General features: G+C 39.6%; 1 protein-coding gene across 5 annotated transcripts in view; it reads right to left on the reverse strand.

The window, feature by feature from the left end:
* LOC106577179 (janus kinase and microtubule-interacting protein 3) overlaps positions 1–20203 on the reverse strand; it is a 296667-nt gene that overhangs the window by 19002 nt on the left and 257462 nt on the right. For all 5 annotated transcript variants that reach the window (XM_082964991.1, XM_082964993.1, XM_082964989.1 and 2 more), the window contains 3 exons: positions 14758–14976; positions 3043–3162; positions 1348–1494 (listed from right to left, as the gene is read on the reverse strand). In XM_082964991.1, the coding sequence (XP_082821117.1) occupies positions 1348–1494; positions 3043–3162; positions 14758–14976 (486 nt within the window). The remainder of the gene's footprint in view (positions 1–1347; positions 1495–3042; positions 3163–14757; positions 14977–20203) is intronic.

Genomic DNA, 20203 nt, shown 5'->3' on the forward strand with positions numbered 1-20203 from the left:
GTGGATTGCGCAGTCAGATGGAACATAGTAAATAGATATTTTAACATCATAGATATAGCCGGTGGTAATTTGTGGAATAGACATCAGCTGGAATGCGGTTTTAACCAATCAGCATTCAGGATTATACCCACCCTTTGTATAAAGGAAGTCAGTGTTCTGTTATCTCTCTGTCACAAGAGATTACTGTGTTAAAGGAAGTCAGTGTTCACAGATGCAGTGAAATATATTGGCACCCTTGCATGATTCACTATTTCTTCTAAAATATGTTGAAATTTAAAACACATTTGGTGTATACACATGCATTTGTTTGATTTACAACTGCACAGGACCAAGAAAAAACATTGACAACTGAAATGTAGATTTTTTTTTTTACTTAAAAAATATTCAAAAGTCGAATTAATTTAATTGGAGGCAATGATTCTCATTTACTGTGTAAGTTATCTCATCTGTGAAGGACAGACCGGTCATCATTAAGCAAATACAAAGTCAATCACATTCAAGGCTCTGAGTGCAAGACTGAAGCATTCATGTTCCACTATGGTATGAACAGTGTCTTCTCATTCGCAAGGAGATTCCTGCAAAAATATTAATATAAGTTATTAATATATTATTAATAACTTCAAATAATATTTTTGCAGGAATCTCCTTGCGAATGATTTTACCGAAGATTGTATCTCTTCTCATGTTCCACTATGATATAAACAGTCTTCTCATGTTCCACTATGGTATGAACAGTGTCTTCTCATGTTCCACTATGGTATGGACAGTGTCTTCTCATGTTCCACTATGGTATGAACAGTGTCTTCTCATGTTCCACTATGGTATGGACAGTGTCTTCTCATGTTCCACTATGGTATGGACAGTGTCTTCTCATGTTCCACTATGGTATGAACAGTGTCTTCTCATATTCCACTATGGTATGAACAATGTCTTCTCATAGCAAGACATCTTTCACAATAGTAGACTTAAACACACCAAGCTCTGCAGGCAGATCCTTACGGAGATTTCTCAGAATGAATATCAGAAGATGTTTTGAGCAGCTGTTCAGGAACATTGACTTGGAGAACAAACTGCTGTGAGTGAATGGAATTGAAGATGTCAGTTGCCACAAATGAAATTCCAAACAAGAGAAAAATCATTTGATGTGCCAACGTCAATAAACTCTTTGACAGGCAAGTAGTAGACAGTGTTATCTATGAGTAGGGTGCATCTTTCTGTGTTTTGTAATCATGGTTTACTTTTGAAAAAATACCAGAATAACTACTGCATTATGAGGACATTTGTCTTATGAAAATGTTGTGTGTGTGCGTGGGCGCATGTGTGTGCGTGTGTGTGTGCGTACTGTACCATTTCCATGTTCTCCTCTGTAATGAAGCGTAGTTTGTTCTCCATGCGTCTGAATGCGTGGGCCAGCTCCTCATTCTTCCTGCTCAGCCTCTTGTTCTTGTCCAGCAGGGGCATAAACTGGCTCTCTGCCTCTCTTAGGCGCTTCAGCTAGACGGGCACACACACACACACACACACATACACACACACATACACACACACACACACACACACACACACACACACACACACACACACACACACACACACACACACACACACACACACACACACACACACACCATCAGTATCGTTCTTGTCCAGCAGGGGCATAAACTGGCTCTTTGCCTCTCTTAGGCGCTTCAGCTAGATGGACAGACACACACAGACACGTAGACACACACACATACAGACACGTAGACACACACACACACACACACACACACACACACACACACACACACACACACACACACACACACACACACACACACACACACACACACACACACACACACACGTCATCAGTATCGTTCTTGTCCAGCAGGGGCCCTCTGCCTCTCGCGGGCGCTGCTGACCAGTCCTCCATACTGAATCTTTCCAGATCCTGGATATCCTTCGTCTGCTCTTATGAACTGCCCTTTTCCAATTAAAACCACAGGTTTTCAATGGGGTTCAAGTCTGGAGACTGAGGTGGCCATTGCAAAATGTTGATTTTTGTGGTCAATGAACAATTTCTTTGTGGATTTTGATGTGTGGTTGGGGTTATTGTCTTGCTGGAAGATCCACTTGAGGCAAAGTGTCAGCCTCCTGAGATACGCAACCTGGTATTTGGTCAAATGTCCTGGTACTTGGTAAAGTTCATGATGCTGTTGACCTTAACAAGGCCCCCAGGACCAGTGGAAGCAAAATAGCTGCATAACATCAATGATCCACTACCATATTTTACCATAACATCAATGATCCACCACAAAGCCGGTTGTTGTGCCAGAACCAAACTGATCCAATACCAAAGCCTGTTGTTGTTCCAGAACCAAACTGATCCAATACCAAAGCCTGTTGTTGTTCCAGAACCAAACTGATCCAATACCAAAGCCTGTTGTTGTTCCAGAACCAAACTGATCCAATACCAAAGCCTGTTGTTGTTCCAGAACCAAACTGATCCAATACCAAAGCCTGTTGTTGTTCCAGAACCAAACTGATCCAATACTAAAGCCGGCTGTTGTGCCAGAAGCAGAAACAGTAGTTTAAATCACATAGGAGAGTCAGTATTTAATTCTGGCAATACCTCGGACTTACGTGTTAACAGTGTAGCAGGCTACTGCAGAATATCTCATCACCAGAGGAGACATCGTCACCTATCAGACCGTTATCACATAACTCCTAGGATGACTGAAATGTCTTCCCTGTCTTGACAACATTTAGCTATGACATGAATCCTGGCTACAGCAAATTGAGGATCGTGATAGAAAGTGAATATTGCTATTTTCTTTTCAGGAAGCTGTGTGTGATTGTGTTGTGTGCAGTATTCCATTTGGTTATTTTTTAGGACTATTTCTTCTGCAAAAGATCAGGCTTAAAATCCTTTTCAGTCAGGAATACCTTACAACAATAACATGATCATATCCTCAGCCATTTCTATCAATGGGTGACACTCCAATACACTCAGTTGTAGCAGCAGGATACTTGTGATTAGAAGACGTCAGAACGGCTCACCAGTTCATTTCTTTCCTCTGACAAGAGGGCGTTGCGGTCCTCCAGTTTGCGGATCACGGCACTCAGCTCAGCGATCTTCAGCTGGAAGCGTCGAGCGTCCTTCTCATCCAACTGCTGTTCCTGAAACACAAACCAGCTGCAGACCACTGGGAATAACCTCAAACACCGTCCCCAGACCCCTATAGGCTGTATTATTACAGTATATTATTACAGTAAATTATTAGAGGATATTATTACACTATATTATTACAGTATATTATTACAGTTTAATATTACAGTATATTATTACAGTATATTAGGCCTCATCCCCAGACCCCTATAGGCTGTATTATTACAGTGTATTATTACAGTATATTAGGCCTCATCCCCAGACCCCTATAGGCTGTATTATTACAGTGTATTATTACAGTATATTAGGCTTCATCCCCAGACCCCTATAGGCCATATTATTACAGTATATTATTACAGTATATTATTACAGTATATTAGGCCTCATCCCCTGACCCCTATAGGCTGTATTATTACAGTATATTATTACAGTATATTAGGCCTCATCCCCAGACCCCTATAGGCCATATTATTACAGTATATTAGGCCTCACCCCCTGACCCCTATAGGCTGTATTATTACAGTATATTATTACAGTATATTATTACAGTATATTAGGCCTCACCCACTGACCCCAATGGGCTATATTATTACAGTATATTATTACAGTATATTATTACAGTATATTAGGCCTCACCCACTGACCCCAATAGGCTGTATTATTACAGTATATTAGGCCTCATCCCCTGACCCCTATAGGCTGTATTATTACAGTATATTATTACAGAATATTATTACAGTATATTATTACAGTATATTATTACAGTATATTAGGCCTCACCCACTGACCCCAATAGGCTATATTATTACAGTATATAATTACAGTATATTATAACAGTATATTATTACAGTATTTTATGCCTCATCCCCTGACCCTTATAGGCTGTATTATTACAGTGCATTAGGCCTCATCCCCTGACCCCTATAGGCTGTATTATTACAGTATATTATTACAGAATATTATTACAGTATATTATTACAGTATATTAGGCCTCATCCCCTGACCCCTACAGGCTGTATTATTACAGTATATTATTACAGTATATTAGGCCTCATCCCCAGACCCCTATAGGCTGTATTATTACAGTATATTATTACAGTATATTAGGCCTCATCCCCAGACCCCTATAGGCTGTATTATTACAGTATATTATTACAGTATATTATTACAGTGTATTAGGCCTCATCCCCTAACCCCTATAGGCTGTATTATTACAGTATATTATTACAGTATATTAGGCCTCATCCCCTGACCCCTATAGGCCTTATTATTACAGTATATTAGGCCTCATCCCCTGACCCCTATAGGCTGTATTATAACAGTATATTATTACAGTATATTAGGCCTCATCTCCAGAACCCTATAGGCTGTATTATTACAGTATATTATTACAGTATATTAGGCCTCATCCCCAGACCCCTATAGGCTGTATTATTACAGTACATTATTACAGTATATTATTACAGTATATTAGGCCTCATCCCCAGACCCCTATAGGCTGTATTATTACAGTATATTATTACAGTATATTAGGCCTCATCCCCAGACCCCTATAGGCTGTATTATTACAGTATATTATTACAGTATATTAGGCCTCATCCCCAGACCCCTATAGGCCTTATTATTACAGTATATTATTACAGTATATTAGGCTTCATCCCCAGACCCCTATAGGCTGTATTATTACAGTGTATTATTACAGTATATTAGGCCTCATCCCCAGACCCCTATAGGCCATACTATTACAGTATATTATTACAGTATATTATTACAGTATATTAGGCCTCATCCCCTGACCCCTATAGGCTGTATTATTACAGTATATTATTACAGTATATTATTACAGTATATTAGGCCTCATCCCCTGACCCCTATAGGCTGTATTATTACAGTATATTATTACAGAATATTATTACAGTATATTATTACAGTATATTATTACAGTATGTTAGGCCTCATCCCCTGACCCCTACAGGCTGTATTATTACAGTATATTATTACAGTATATTATTACAGTATATTAGGCCTCATCCCCAGACCCCTATAGGCTGTATTATTACAGTATATTAGGCCTCATCCCCTGACCCCTATAGGCTGTATTATTACAGTATATTATTACAGAATATTATTACAGTATATTATTACAGTATATTATTACAGTATATTAGGCCTCATCCCCTGACCCCTACAGGCTGTATTATTACAGTATATTATTACAGTATATTAGGCCTCATCCCCAGACCCCTATAGGCTGTATTATTACAGTATATTATTACAGTGTATTAGGCCTCATCCCCTGACCCCTATAGGCTGTATTATAACAGTATATTATTACAGTATATTAGGCCTCATCCCCAGACCCCTATAGGCTGTATTATTACATTATATTATTACAGTATATTAGGCCTCATCCCCAGACCCCTATAGGCTGTATTATTACAGTATATTAGGCCTCATCCCCAGACCCCTATAGGCTGTATTATTACAGTATATTATTACAGTATATTAGGCCTCATCCCCAGACCCCTATAGGCTGTATTATTACAGTATATTATTACAGTATATTATTACAGTGTATTAGGCCTCATCCCCTAACCCCTATAGGCTGTATTATTACAGTATATTATTACAGTATATTAGGCCTCATCCCCTGGCCCCTATAGGCCTTATTATTACAGTATATTAGGCCTCATCCCCTGACCCCTATAGGCTGTATTATAACAGTATATTATTACAGTATATTAGGCCTCATCCCCAGACCCCTATAGGCTGTATTATTACAGTATATTATTACAGTATATTAGGCCTCATCCCCAGACCCCTATAGGCTGTATTATTACAGTATATTATTACAGTATATTATTACAGTATATTAGGCCTCATCCCCAGACCCCTATAGGCTGTATTATTACAGTATATTATTACAGTATATTAGGCCTCATCCCCAGACCCCTATAGGCCTTATTATTACAGTATATTATTACAGTATATTAGGCTTCATCCCCAGACCCCTATAGGCTGTATTATTACAGTGTATTATTACAGTATATTAGGCCTCATCCCCAGACCCCTATAGGCCATATTATTACAGTATATTATTACAGTATATTAGGCCTCATCCCCTGACCCCTATAGGCTGTATTATTACAGTATATTATTACAGAATATTATTACAGTATATTATTACAGTATATTATTACAGTTTAATATTACAGTATATTATTACAGTATATTAGGCCTCATCCCCAGACCCCTATAGGCTGTATTATTACAGTGTATTATTACAGTATATTAGGCCTCATCCCCAGACCCCTATAGGCTGTATTATTACAGTGTATTATTACAGTATATTAGGCTTCATCCCCAGACCCCTATAGGCCATATTATTACAGTATATTATTACAGTATATTATTACAGTATATTAGGCCTCATCCCCTGACCCCTATAGGCTGTATTATTACAGTATATTATTACAGTATATTAGGCCTCATCCCCAGACCCCTATAGGCTGTATTATTACAGTGTATTATTACAGTATATTAGGCTTCATCCCCAGACCCCTATAGGCCATATTATTACAGTATATTATTACAGTATATTATTACAGTATATTAGGCCTCACCCACTGACCCCAATAGGCTGTATTATTACAGTATATTAGGCCTCATCCCCTGACCCCTATAGGCTGTATTATTACAGTATATTATTACAGAATATTATTACAGTATATTATTACAGTATATTATTACAGTATATTAGGCCTCACCCACTGACCCCAATAGGCTATATTATTACAGTATATAATTACAGTATATTATAACAGTATATTATTACAGTATTTTATGCCTCATCCCCTGACCCTTATAGGCTGTATTATTACAGTGCATTAGGCCTCATCCCCTGACCCCTATAGGCTGTATTATTACAGTATATTATTACAGAATATTATTACAGTATATTATTACAGTATATTAGGCCTCATCCCCTGACCCCTACAGGCTGTATTATTACAGTATATTATTACAGTATATTATTACAGTATATTAGGCCTCATCCCCAGACCCCTATAGGCTGTATTATTACAGTATATTATTACAGTATATTAGGCCTCATCCCCAGACCCCTATAGGCTGTATTATTACAGTATATTATTACAGTATATTATTACAGTGTATTAGGCCTCATCCCCTAACCCCTATAGGCTGTATTATTACAGTATATTATTACAGTATATTAGGCCTCATCCCCTGACCCCTATAGGCCTTATTATTACAGTATATTAGGCCTCATCCCCTGACCCCTATAGGCTGTATTATAACAGTATATTATTACAGTATATTAGGCCTCATCTCCAGAACCCTATAGGCTGTATTATTACAGTATATTATTACAGTATATTAGGCCTCATCCCCAGACCCCTATAGGCTGTATTATTACAGTACATTATTACAGTATATCATTACAGTATATTAGGCCTCATCCCCAGACCCCTATAGGCTGTATTATTACAGTATATTATTACAGTATATTAGGCCTCATCCCCAGACCCCTATAGGCTGTATTATTACAGTATATTATTACAGTATATTAGGCCTCATCCCCAGACCCCTATAGGCCTTATTATTACAGTATATTATTACAGTATATTAGGCTTCATCCCCAGACCCCTATAGGCTGTATTATTACAGTGTATTATTACAGTATATTAGGCCTCATCCCCAGACCCCTATAGGCCATACTATTACAGTATATTATTACAGTATATTATTACAGTATATTAGGCCTCATCCCCTGACCCCTATAGGCTGTATTATTACAGTATATTATTACAGTATATTATTACAGTATATTAGGCCTCATCCCCTGACCCCTATAGGCTGTATTATTACAGTATATTATTACAGAATATTATTACAGTATATTATTACAGTATATTATTACAGTATGTTAGGCCTCATCCCCTGACCCCTACAGGCTGTATTATTACAGTATATTATTACAGTATATTATTACAGTATATTAGGCCTCATCCCCAGACCCCTATAGGCTGTATTATTACAGTATATTAGGCCTCATCCCCTGACCCCTATAGGCTGTATTATTACAGTATATTATTACAGAATATTATTACAGTATATTATTACAGTATATTATTACAGTATATTAGGCCTCATCCCCTGACCCCTACAGGCTGTATTATTACAGTATATTATTACAGTATATTAGGCCTCATCCCCAGACCCCTATAGGCTGTATTATTACAGTATATTATTACAGTGTATTAGGCCTCATCCCCTGACCCCTATAGGCTGTATTATAACAGTATATTATTACAGTATATTAGGCCTCATCCCCAGACCCCTATAGGCTGTATTATTACATTATATTATTACAGTATATTAGGCCTCATCCCCAGACCCCTATAGGCTGTATTATTACAGTATATTATTACAGTATATTAGGCCTCATCCCCAGACCCCTATAGGCTGTATTATTACAGTATATTATTACAGTATATTATTACAGTGTATTAGGCCTCATCCCCTAACCCCTATAGGCTGTATTATTACAGTATATTATTACAGTATATTAGGCCTCATCCCCTGACCCCTATAGGCCTTATTATTACAGTATATTAGGCCTCATCCCCTGACCCCTATAGGCTGTATTATAACAGTATATTATTACAGTATATTAGGCCTCATCCCCAGACCCCTATAGGCTGTATTATTACAGTATATTATTACAGTATATTAGGCCTCATCCCCAGACCCCTATAGGCTGTATTATTACAGTATATTATTACAGTATATTATTACAGTATATTAGGCCTCATCCCCAGACCCCTATAGGCTGTATTATTACAGTATATTATTACAGTATATTAGGCCTCATCCCCAGACCCCTATAGGCCTTATTATTACAGTATATTATTACAGTATATTAGGCTTCATCCCCAGACCCCTATAGGCTGTATTATTACAGTGTATTATTACAGTATATTAGGCCTCATCCCCAGACCCCTATAGGCCATATTATTACAGTATATTATTACAGTATATTAGGCCTCATCCCCTGACCCCTATAGGCTGTATTATTACAGTATATTATTACAGAATATTATTACAGTATATTATTACAGTATATTATTACAGTATGTTAGGCCTCATCCCCTGACCCATACAGGCTGTATTATTACAGTATATTATTACAGTATATTATTACAGTATATTAGGCCTCATCCCCAGACCCCTATAGGCTGTATTATTACAGTATATGATTACAGAATATTATTACAGTATATTATTACAGTATATTATTACAGTATGTTAGGCCTCATCCCCTGACCCCTACAGGCTGTATTATTACAGTATATTATTACAGTATATTATTACAGTATATTAGGCCTCATCCCCAGACCCCTATAGGCTGTATTATTACAGTATATTAGGCCTCATCCCCTGACCCCTATAGGCTGTATTATTACAGTATATTATTACAGAATATTATTACAGTATATTATTACAGTATATTATTACAGTATATTAGGCCTCATCCCCTGACCCCTACAGGCTGTATTATTACAGTATATTATTACAGTATATTAGGCCTCATCCCCAGACACCTATAGGCTGTATTATTACAGTATATTATTACAGTGTATTAGGCCTCATCCCCTGACCCCTATAGGCTGTATTATTACAGTATATTATTACAGTATATTAGGCCTCATCCCCAGACCCCTATAGGCTGTATTATTACAGTATATTATTACAGTATATTAGGCCTCATCCCCAGACCCCTATAGGCTGTATTATTACAGTATATTATTACAGTATATTAGGCCTCATCCCCAGACCCCTATAGGCTGTATTATTACAGTATATTATTACAGTGTATTAGGCCTCATCCCCTAACCCCTATAGGCTGTATTATTACAGTATATTATTACAGTATATTAGGCCTCATCCCCTGACCCCAATAGGCCTTATTATTACAGTATATTAGGCCTCATCCCCTGACCCCTATAGGCTGTATTATAACAGTATATTATTACAGTATATTAGGCCTCATCCCCAGACCCCTATAGGCTGTATTATTACAGTATATTATTACAGTATATTAGGCCTCATCCCCAGACCCCTATAGGCTGTATTATTACAGTATATTATTACAGTATATTAGGCCTCATCCCCAGACCCCTATAGGCTGTATTATTACAGTATATTATTACAGTATATTAGGCCTCATCCCCAGACCCCTATAGGCCTTATTATTACAGTATATTATTACAGTATATTAGGCTTCATCCCCAGACCCCTATAGGCTGTATTATTACAGTGTATTATTACAGTATATTAGGCCTCATCCCCAGACCCCTATAGGCCATATTATTACAGTATATTATTACAGTATATTATTACAGTATATTAGGCCTCATCCCCTGACCCCTATAGGCTGTATTATTACAGTATATTATTACAGAATATTATTACAGTATATTATTACAGTATATTATTACAGTATGTTAGGCCTCATCCCCTGACCCCTACAGGCTGTATTATTACAGTATATTATTACAGTATATTATTACAGTATATTAGGCCTCATCCCCTGACCCCTATAGGCTGTATTATTACAGTATATTATTACAGAATATTATTACAGTATATTATTACAGTATATTATTACAGTATATTAGGCCTCATCCCCTGACCCCTACAGGCTGTATTATTACAGTATATTATTACAGTATATTAGGCCTCATCCCCAGACCCCTATAGGCTGTATTATTACAGTATATTATTACAGTGTATTAGGCCTCATCCCCTGACCCCTATAGGCTGTATTATAACAGTATATTATTACAGTATATTAGGCCTCATCCCCAGACCCCTATAGGCTGTATTATTACAGTATATTATTACAGTATATTAGGCCTCATCCCCAGACCCCTATAGGCTGTATTATTACAGTATATTATTACAGTATATTAGGCCTCATTCCCAGACCCCTATATGCTGTATTATTACAGTATATTAGGCCTCATTCCCAGACCCCTATATGCTGTATTATTACAGTATATTATTACAGTATATTAGGCCTCATCCCCAGACCCCTATAGGCCTTATTATTACAGTATATTATTACAGTTTATTAGGCTTCATCCCCAGACCCCTATAGGCTGTATTATTACAGTGTATTATTACAGTATATTAGGCCTCATCCCCAGACCCCTATAGGCTGTATTATTACAGTATATTATTACAGTATATTATTACAGTATATTAGGCCTCATTCCCAGACCCCTATATGCTGTATTATTACAGTATATTATTACAGTATCTTAGGCCTCATCCCCAGACCCCTATATGCTGTATTATTACAGTATATTATTACAGTATATTAGGCCTCATCCCCAGACCCCTATATGCCATATTATTATAGTATATTATTACAGTATATTATTACAGTATATTAGGCCTCATCCCCTGACCCCTATAGGCTGTATTATTACAGTATATTATTACAGTATATTAGGCCTCATCCACTGAACCCCACTTATCTAAAGCCCTATGGACCTTCACTGTAAACACTCCATGTGGAAACGTCAGTTAATGTGTTAAAATACACCTGGACACTTCTGGGTTCCTGTTGACATGGATTTTCTAAATAACATTGTAATGAAGTGTGCAGTGGGTACATTCATTCTTACACAGAACAAATAATAAACAGAAAAGGAAAAAACATCCATCCATTTTCTGCAGTGAAAATAAAAGCACTATTGAATAGGCTACGGTCGCTTCCTCTAGTGTTTATTACAGCGCAGCCTTGCTTGCTACTCATCAGGGTTGGGGTCCTTTTGAATTGAAAGCAGTCAATTCAGGAAATGATTTGAATTTAACATTTAAAATAAATATCTTGTCCTTTTCAGTTTATTGAGAAGTCATTGAAAATAGATGCATTTTTTAATTCAATTATTGAATTGGAACGTCAATATACTTCCTGAATTGACTGACTTGAATTGGAATTGACCCCAAAGCTGGTCCCTGCTACTCCTGACTCATGACCCCCAGACTCAGCAGCTATGAGAAGAGACTACCTACATTGAGAGGTATGCTGATAATAATAATAATAAGTCAGTAGCCTGTTGAAATAACAGGTATCTACTCTGTAAGCATGAGTAGGTGAGTGTGAGGGAGTGTGAATATTGGTGACAGTGTGAAGGCGTTCAGGTGATGTGCTTATAGATTGAGGAAGTCACAGACCACAGACTGGTGCACAGCAGGCAGGCTTGGATTGGTGCTGAAAGAACAGCTAGGACATAATACATTTAGTTCTTCAACAGGGAATGGTGACGTGTGTAAATTTGATTACAAAGAATTTGATGTAATATAGTATATTAATACAATTTAAATTTATTAAAATTGAAATGTGCAGTCTTTTGTATCCACTGTGTTGAGCAATCAGAGATTCATATATATATATTTATGAGCCGAACATGTGAAAATATTTTTAAAAGAGCTGAAGACGAAAGAACGAGATCGTGACAAAACCATCTATAAACATCTCAAGAATTCCTTATTCAGTGGTGCAGAAGACATCTTTCAACAATAGAGAACATCGTATCTGCAGATAGATAGTAAAGGAAGGTGAGAGGACTGGTGCTGGGTGGAGGAATAGACAGTAAAGGAAGGTGAGAGGGACTGGTGCTGGGTGGAGGAATAGACAGTAAAGGAAGGTTAGAGGGACTGGTGCTGGGTGGAGGAATAGACAGTAAAGGAAGGTTAGAGGGACTGGTGCTGGGTGGAGGAATAGACAGTAAAGGAAGGAGAGAGGGACTGGTGCTGGGTGGAGGAATAGACAGTAAAGGAAGGAGGAATAGACAGTAAAGGAAGGTTAGAGGGACTGGTGCTGGGTGGAGGAATAGACAGTAAAGGAAGGAGGAATAGACAGTAAAGGAAGGAGAGAGGGACTGGTGCTGGGTGGAGGAATAGACAGTAAAGGAAGGTTAGAGGGACTGGTGCTGGGTGGAGGAATAGACAGTAAAGGAAGGAGAGAGGGACTGGTGCTGGGTGCAGTAATAGACAGTAAAGGAAGGTAAGAGGACTGGTGCTGGGTGCAGTAATAGACAGTAAAGGAAGGAGGAATAGACAGTAAAGGAAGGAGAGAGGGACTGGTGCTGGGTGCAGTAATAGACAGTAAAGGAAGGAGAGAGGGACTGGTGCTGGGTGGAGGAATAGACAGTAAAGGAAGGAGGAATAGACAGTAAAGGAAGGAGAGAGGGACTGGTGCTGGGTGGAGGAATAGACAGTAAAGGAAGGAGGAATAGACAGTAAAGGAAGGTGAGAGGGACTGGTACTGGGTGGAGGAATAGGCAGTAAAGGAAGGTGAGAGGACTGGTGCTGGGTGGAGGAATAGACAGTAAAGGAAGGTTAGAGGGACTGGTGCTGGGTGGAGGAATAGACAGTAAAGGAAGGAGGAATAGACAGGAAAGGAAGGTTAGAGGACTGGTGCTGGGTGGAGGAATAGACAGTAAAGGAAGGTGAGAGGGACTGGTACTGGGTGGAGGAATAGACAGTAAAGGAAGATGAGAGGGACTGGTGCTGGGTGGAGGAATAGACAGTAAAGGAAGGAGGAATAGACAGAAAGGAAAGAGGAATAGACAGTAAAGGAAGGTGAGAGGGACTGGTGCTGGGTGGAGGAATAGACAGTAAATGAAGGAGGAATAGACAGGAAAGGAAGGTTAGAGGACTGGTGCTGGGTGGAGGAATAGACAGTAAAGGAAGGTAAGAGGACTGGTGCTGGGTGGAGGAATAGGCAGTAAAGGAAGGTAAGAGGACTGGTGCTGGGTGGAGGAATAGACAGTAAAGGAAGGTAAGAGGACTGGTGCTGGGTGGAGGAATAGGCAGTAAAGGAAGGTAAGAGGACTGGTGCTGGGTGGAGGAATAGACAGTAAAGGAAGGTAAGAGGACTGGTGCTGGGTGGAGGAATAGGCAGTAAAGGAAGGTAAGAGGACTGGTGCTGGGTGCAGTAATAGACAGTAAAGGAAGGTAAGAGGACTGGTGCTGGGTGCAGTAATAGACAGTAAAGGAAGGTAAGAGGACTGGTGCTGGGTACAGTAATAGACAGTGAAGGAAGGTAAGAGGACTGGTGCTGGGTGCAGTAATAGACAGTAAAGGAAGGTAAGAGGACTGGTGCTGGGTGCAGTAATAGACAGTAAAGGAAGGTAAGAGGACTGGTGCTGGGTGCAGTAATAGACAGTAAAGGAAGGTAAGAGGACTGGTGCTGGGTGCAGTAATAGACAGTAAAGGAAGGTAAGAGGACTGGTGCTGGGTGCAGTAATAGAGAAAATCTAGGCTCAGCCAGGGCAGATCTCTAGACTCCATTTAAGCATCTAGAAACAGATAAAGAAGGAGAAGCACAAAGAAAGCAAAATAAACACATTAGCTAGACTAAAAGTTGCAGAGGCAACAAAAGGCCTTGCGTTTTTGGAGGTAGGGCTATTGCTAGCCTGCATTAAGCAGCAGTGAGAGGCGAGATGGAGGGATAGCCTGCATTAAGCACTAGTGAGAGGCGAGATGGAGGGAGAGAGATTGCTTACGAGGCTCTCTGAGGTGTCTCCTGCACCACTGGGGAAAGGAGCGTCTCGTTTGGGGCTGTGGAGGTGTCCTCCTGCCCCAGCCTCCCTGCTTCTGATCTGGGCTAGCTGCTCATCCACAGCCTCCTTCTGCAGCTGGAGCCTCTGAGTGTGTCCAGCCTGAACCCCCAGCTCCTTCCCCAGCACACAGCATGCTCTGTCTTTTACCTTAATCTCATCCATCTACAGAGCAGAGCAGAACAGAGGAGAGGAGAACAGAGGAGAACAGATGAGAACAGTGGAGATGAGAACAGAGGAGAGCCGAACAGAGGAGAGCAGAACAGAGGAGAGGAGAACAGAGGAGAACAGATGAGAACAGTGGAGAGGAGAACAGAGGAGAGGAGAACAGAGGAGAGGAGAACAGAGGAGAGGAGAACAGAGGAGGAGAGAACAGAGGAGAGGAGAACAAATGAGAACAGAGCAAAGGAGAACAGAACAGAGGATAACAGAGTATAGGAGACCAGATGAGAACACAGGAGAACACAGGAGCGGAGAACAGAGGAGCGGAGAACAGAACAGAGGAGAACAGAACAGAACAGAGAGGAAAGGAGAACAGAACAGAGGAGAACAGAACAGAGGAGAGGAAAGGAGAACAGAACAGAGGAGAATAGAACAGAGGAGAAGAGAACAGAAGGGATCAGAGGAAGGGAGAACAGAGGAGAGCAGAGCAAAGGAGAACAGAGCAGAAAAGAGGAGAGAAGAACAGAGGAGAACAGAGGAGAACAGAACAGAACAGAGTAGAACAGAACAGAGTAGAACAGAACACAGGAGAACAGAACAGAACAGAACAGAACAGAGCAGAGGAGAGGAGACCAGAACAGAACAGAGGAGAACAGAACAGAGGAGAGTAGAACAGAATAGAACAGAGGAGAGGAGAACAGAACAGAACAGAGGAGAGTAGAACAGAATAGAACAGAGGAGAGGAGAACAGAACAGAGGAGAGGAGAAGAGAACAGAGGAGAACAGAACAGAGGAGAACAGAACAGAGGAGAGGAGAAGAGAACAGAGGAGAACAGAACAGAGGAGAACAGAACAGAGGAGAACAGAACAGAACAGAGTAAAACAGAACAGAGGAGAACAGAGGAGAGGAGAACAGAACAGAGGAGAACAGAACAGAACAGAGGAGAACAGAACATAGGAGAACAGAGGAGAACAGAACATAGGAGAACAGAGGAGAACAGAACAGACAGAGTAGAACAGAACAGACAGAGTAGAACAGAACAGAACAGAGGAGAACAGAACAGAGGAGAACAGAACAGAGGAGAACAGAACAGAACAGAGTAGAACAGAACAGAACAGAGGAGAACAGAGGAGAGCAGAACAGAGGAGAACATAACAGTGGAGAACAGAACAGATGAGAACAGAGGAGAACAGAGGAGAACAGAACAGAGGAGAACAGAGTAGAACAGAACAGAGTAGAACAGAACAGAACACAGGAGAACAGAACACAGGAGAACAGAACAGAGGAGAACAGAGGAGAACAGAACAGAGGAGAACAGAACAGAGTAGAACAGAACAGAACAGAGGAGAACAGAACAGAGGAGAACAGAACAGAGGAGAACAGAACAGAACAGAGTAGAACAGAACAGAACAGAACAGAGGAGAACAGAGGAGAGCAGAACAGAGGAGAACATAACAGAACAGAGTAGAACAGAACAGAGGAGAGGAGAACAGAGGAGAACAGAACAGAGGAGAACAAAACAGTGGAGAACAGAACAGATGAGAACAGAGGAGAACAGAGGAGAACAGAACAGAGGAGAACAGAGTAGAACAGAACAGAGTAGAACAGAACAGAACACAGGAGAACAGAACACAGGAGAACAGAACAGAGGAGAACAGAGGAGAACAGAACAGAGGAGAACAGAACAGAGGAGAACAGAGTAGAACAGAACAGAGGAGAAGAGAACACAGGAGAACAGAACACAGGAGAACAGAACAGAACAGAGGAGAACAGAACAGAGAAGAACAGAACAGAGGAGAACAGAACAGAGGAGAACAGAACAGAGTAGAACAGAACACAGGAGAACAGAACAGAACAGAACCGAATAGAACAGAACATAGGAGAATAGAACACAGGAGAATAGAACAGAGGAGAACAGAACACAGGAGAACAGAACAGAGTAGAACAGAACACAGGAGAACAGAACAGAGTAGAACAGAACACAGAAGAACAGAACACAGGAGAACAGAACAGATGAGCTCAGTCAAGCATGAGTGTGCATGCATATGATCACACACAAAAAGTCACACACACACAGAGAGCCACATCATGCACACATACAGTAGGCTACTGTTCTGTTCAGCCGTCATCATGAAAAAAGGTTGGCAAGACCAGCCACAAGCCCTGCCCTGTTTGATTGGCCAATCAGAGAACAGGAGCTTCCTTGGTGCATCCTGTAGCTACTAAACATTGCAAACACAATAAGATCCCCCACAGATCTACTGTTTCTTTCCTATAATCAATGCTTCATTCATTTTACAGATCACACTTGTGTTGCCTGGCAGCAACCACAGTCTAGGGTCACATTCAACAAGATCACAACAAATCAATCTCAGTGAAATGACATGAAATAGTCCTGGTAATGTCCTGGGAAAAGCACACATAACCCAGCTCTTCCGGATATCTGCAACAACAGTCCCAACCCAGCTAGCATTTAGCTACATAACAAATGAACCGGTTAGGAAGCCAATAGAGAAACTCACTAAATAAAAGGAAATTATAAGAAATATAAACTAGGAGAAACCTGTACATGAGACTGTTGTTCTGTTATAAACTAGGGGAAACCTGTACATGAGACTGTTGTTCTGTTATAAACTAGGAGAAACCTGTACATGAGACTGTTGTTCTGTTATAAACTAGGAGAAACCTGTACATGAGACTGTTGTTCTGTTATAAACTAGGAGAAACCTGTACATGAGACTGTTGTTCTGTTATAAACTAGGAGAAACCTGTACATGAGACTGTTGTTCTGTTATAAACTAGGGGAAACCTGTACATGAGACTGTTGTTCTGTTATAAACTAGGAGAAACCTGTACATGAGACTGTTGTTCTGTTATAAACTAGGAGAAACCTGTACATGAGACTGTTGTTCTGTTATAAACTAGGGGAAACCTGTACATGAGACTGTTGTTCTGTTATAAACTAGGAGAAACCTGTACATGAGACTGTTGTTCTGTTATAAACTAGGAGAAACCTGTACATGAGACTGTTGTTCTGTTATAAACTAGGGGAAACCTGTACATGAGACTGTTGTTCTGTTATAAACTAGGAGAAACCTGTACATGAGACTGTTGTTCTGTTATAAACTAGGAGAAACCTGTACATGAGACTGTTGTTCTGTTATAAACTAGGGGAAACCTGTACATGAGACTGTTGTTCTGTTATAAACTAGGAGAAACCTGTACATGAGACTGTTGTTCTGTTATAAACTAGGAGAAACCTGTACATGAGACTGTTGTTCTGTTATAAACTAGGAGAAACCTGTACATGAGACTGTTGTTCTGTTATAAACTAGGAGAAACCTGTACATGAGACTGTTGTTCTGTTATAAACTAGGAGAAACCTGTACATGAGACTGTTGTTCTGTTATAAACTAGGAGAAACCTGTACATGAGACTGTTGTTCTGTTATAAACTAGGGGAAACCTGTACATGAGACTGTTGTTCTGATATAAACTAGGAGAAACCTGTACATGAGACTGTTGTTCTGTTATAAACTAGGAGAAACCTGTACATGAGACTGTTGTTCTGTTATAAACTAGGGGAAACCTGTACATGAGACTGTTGTTCTGTTATAAACTAGGAGAAACCTGTACATGAGACTGTTGTTCTGTTATAAACTAGGAGAAACCTGTACATGAGACTGTTGTTCTGTTATAAACTAGGAGAAACCTGTACATGAGACTGTTGTTCTGTTATAAACTAGGAGAAACCTGTACATGAGACTGTTGTTCTGTTATAAACTAGGGGAAACCTGTACATGAGACTGTTGTTCTGTTATAAACTAGGGGAAACCTGTACATGAGACTGTTGTTCTGTTATAAACTAGGGGAAACCTGTACATGAGACTGTTGTTCTGTTATAAACTAGGAGAAACCTGTACATGAGACTGTTGTTCTGTTATAAACTAGGAGAAACCTGTACATGAGACTGTTGTTCTGTTATAAACTAGGAGAAACCTGTACATGAGACTGTTGTTCTGTTATAAACTAGGGGAAACCTGTACATGAGACTGTTGTTCTGTTATAAACTAGGGGAAACCTGTACATGAGACTGTTGTTCTGTTATAAACTAGGAGAAACCTGTACATGAGACTGTTGTTCTGTTATAAACTAGGGGAAACCTGTACATGAGACTGTTGTTCTGTTATAAACTAGGAGAAACCTGTACATGAGACTGTTGTTCTGTTATAAACTAGGAGAAACCTGTACATGAGACTGTTGTTCTGTTATAAACTAGGAGAAACCTGTACATGAGACTGTTGTTCTGTTATAAACTAGGAGAAACCTGTACATGAGACTGTTGTTCTGTTATAAACTAGGAGAAACCTGTACATGAGACTGTTGTTCTGTTATAAACTAGGAGAAACCTGTACATGAGACTGTTGTTCTGATATAAACTAGGAGAAACCTGTACATGAGACTGTTGTTCTGTTATAAACTAGGGGAAACCTGTACATGAGACTGTTGTTCTGTTATAAACTAGGAGAAACCTGTACATGAGACTGTTGTTCTGTTATAAACTAGGAGAAACCTGTACATGAGACTGTTGTTCTGTTATAAACTAGGAGAAACCTGTACATGAGACTGTTGTTCTGTTATAAACTAGGGGAAACCTGTACATGAGACTGTTGTTCTGTTATAAACTAGGAGAAACCTGTACATGAGACTGTTGTTCTGTTATAAACTAGGAGAAACCTGTACATGAGACTGTTGTTCTGTTATAAACTAGGGGAAACCTGTACATGAGACTGTTGTTCTGTTATAAACTAGGAGAAACCTGTACATGAGACTGTTGTTCTGTTATAAACTAGGGGAAACCTGTACATGAGACTGTTGTTCTGTTATAAACTAGGGGAAACCTGTACATGAGACTGTTGTTCTGTTATAAACTAGGAGAAACCTGTACATGAGACTGTTGTTCTGTTATAAACTAGGAGAAACCTGTACATGAGACTGTTGTTCTGTTATAAACTAGGGGAAACCTGTACATGAGACTGTTGTTCTGTTATAAACTAGGAGAAACCTGTACATGAGACTGTTGTTCTGTTATAAACTAGGGGAAACCTGTACATGAGACTGTTGTTCTGTTATAAACTAGGAGAAACCTGTACATGAGACTGTTGTTCTGTTATAAACTAGGAGAAACCTGTACATGAGACTGTTGTTCTGTTATAAACTAGGGGAAACC

This window comes from Salmo salar, chromosome 18 (genome assembly GCF_965601325.2).
Source record: "Salmo salar chromosome 18, fSalSal1, whole genome shotgun sequence".
NCBI classification, from domain to species: domain Eukaryota; kingdom Metazoa; phylum Chordata; class Actinopteri; order Salmoniformes; family Salmonidae; genus Salmo; species Salmo salar.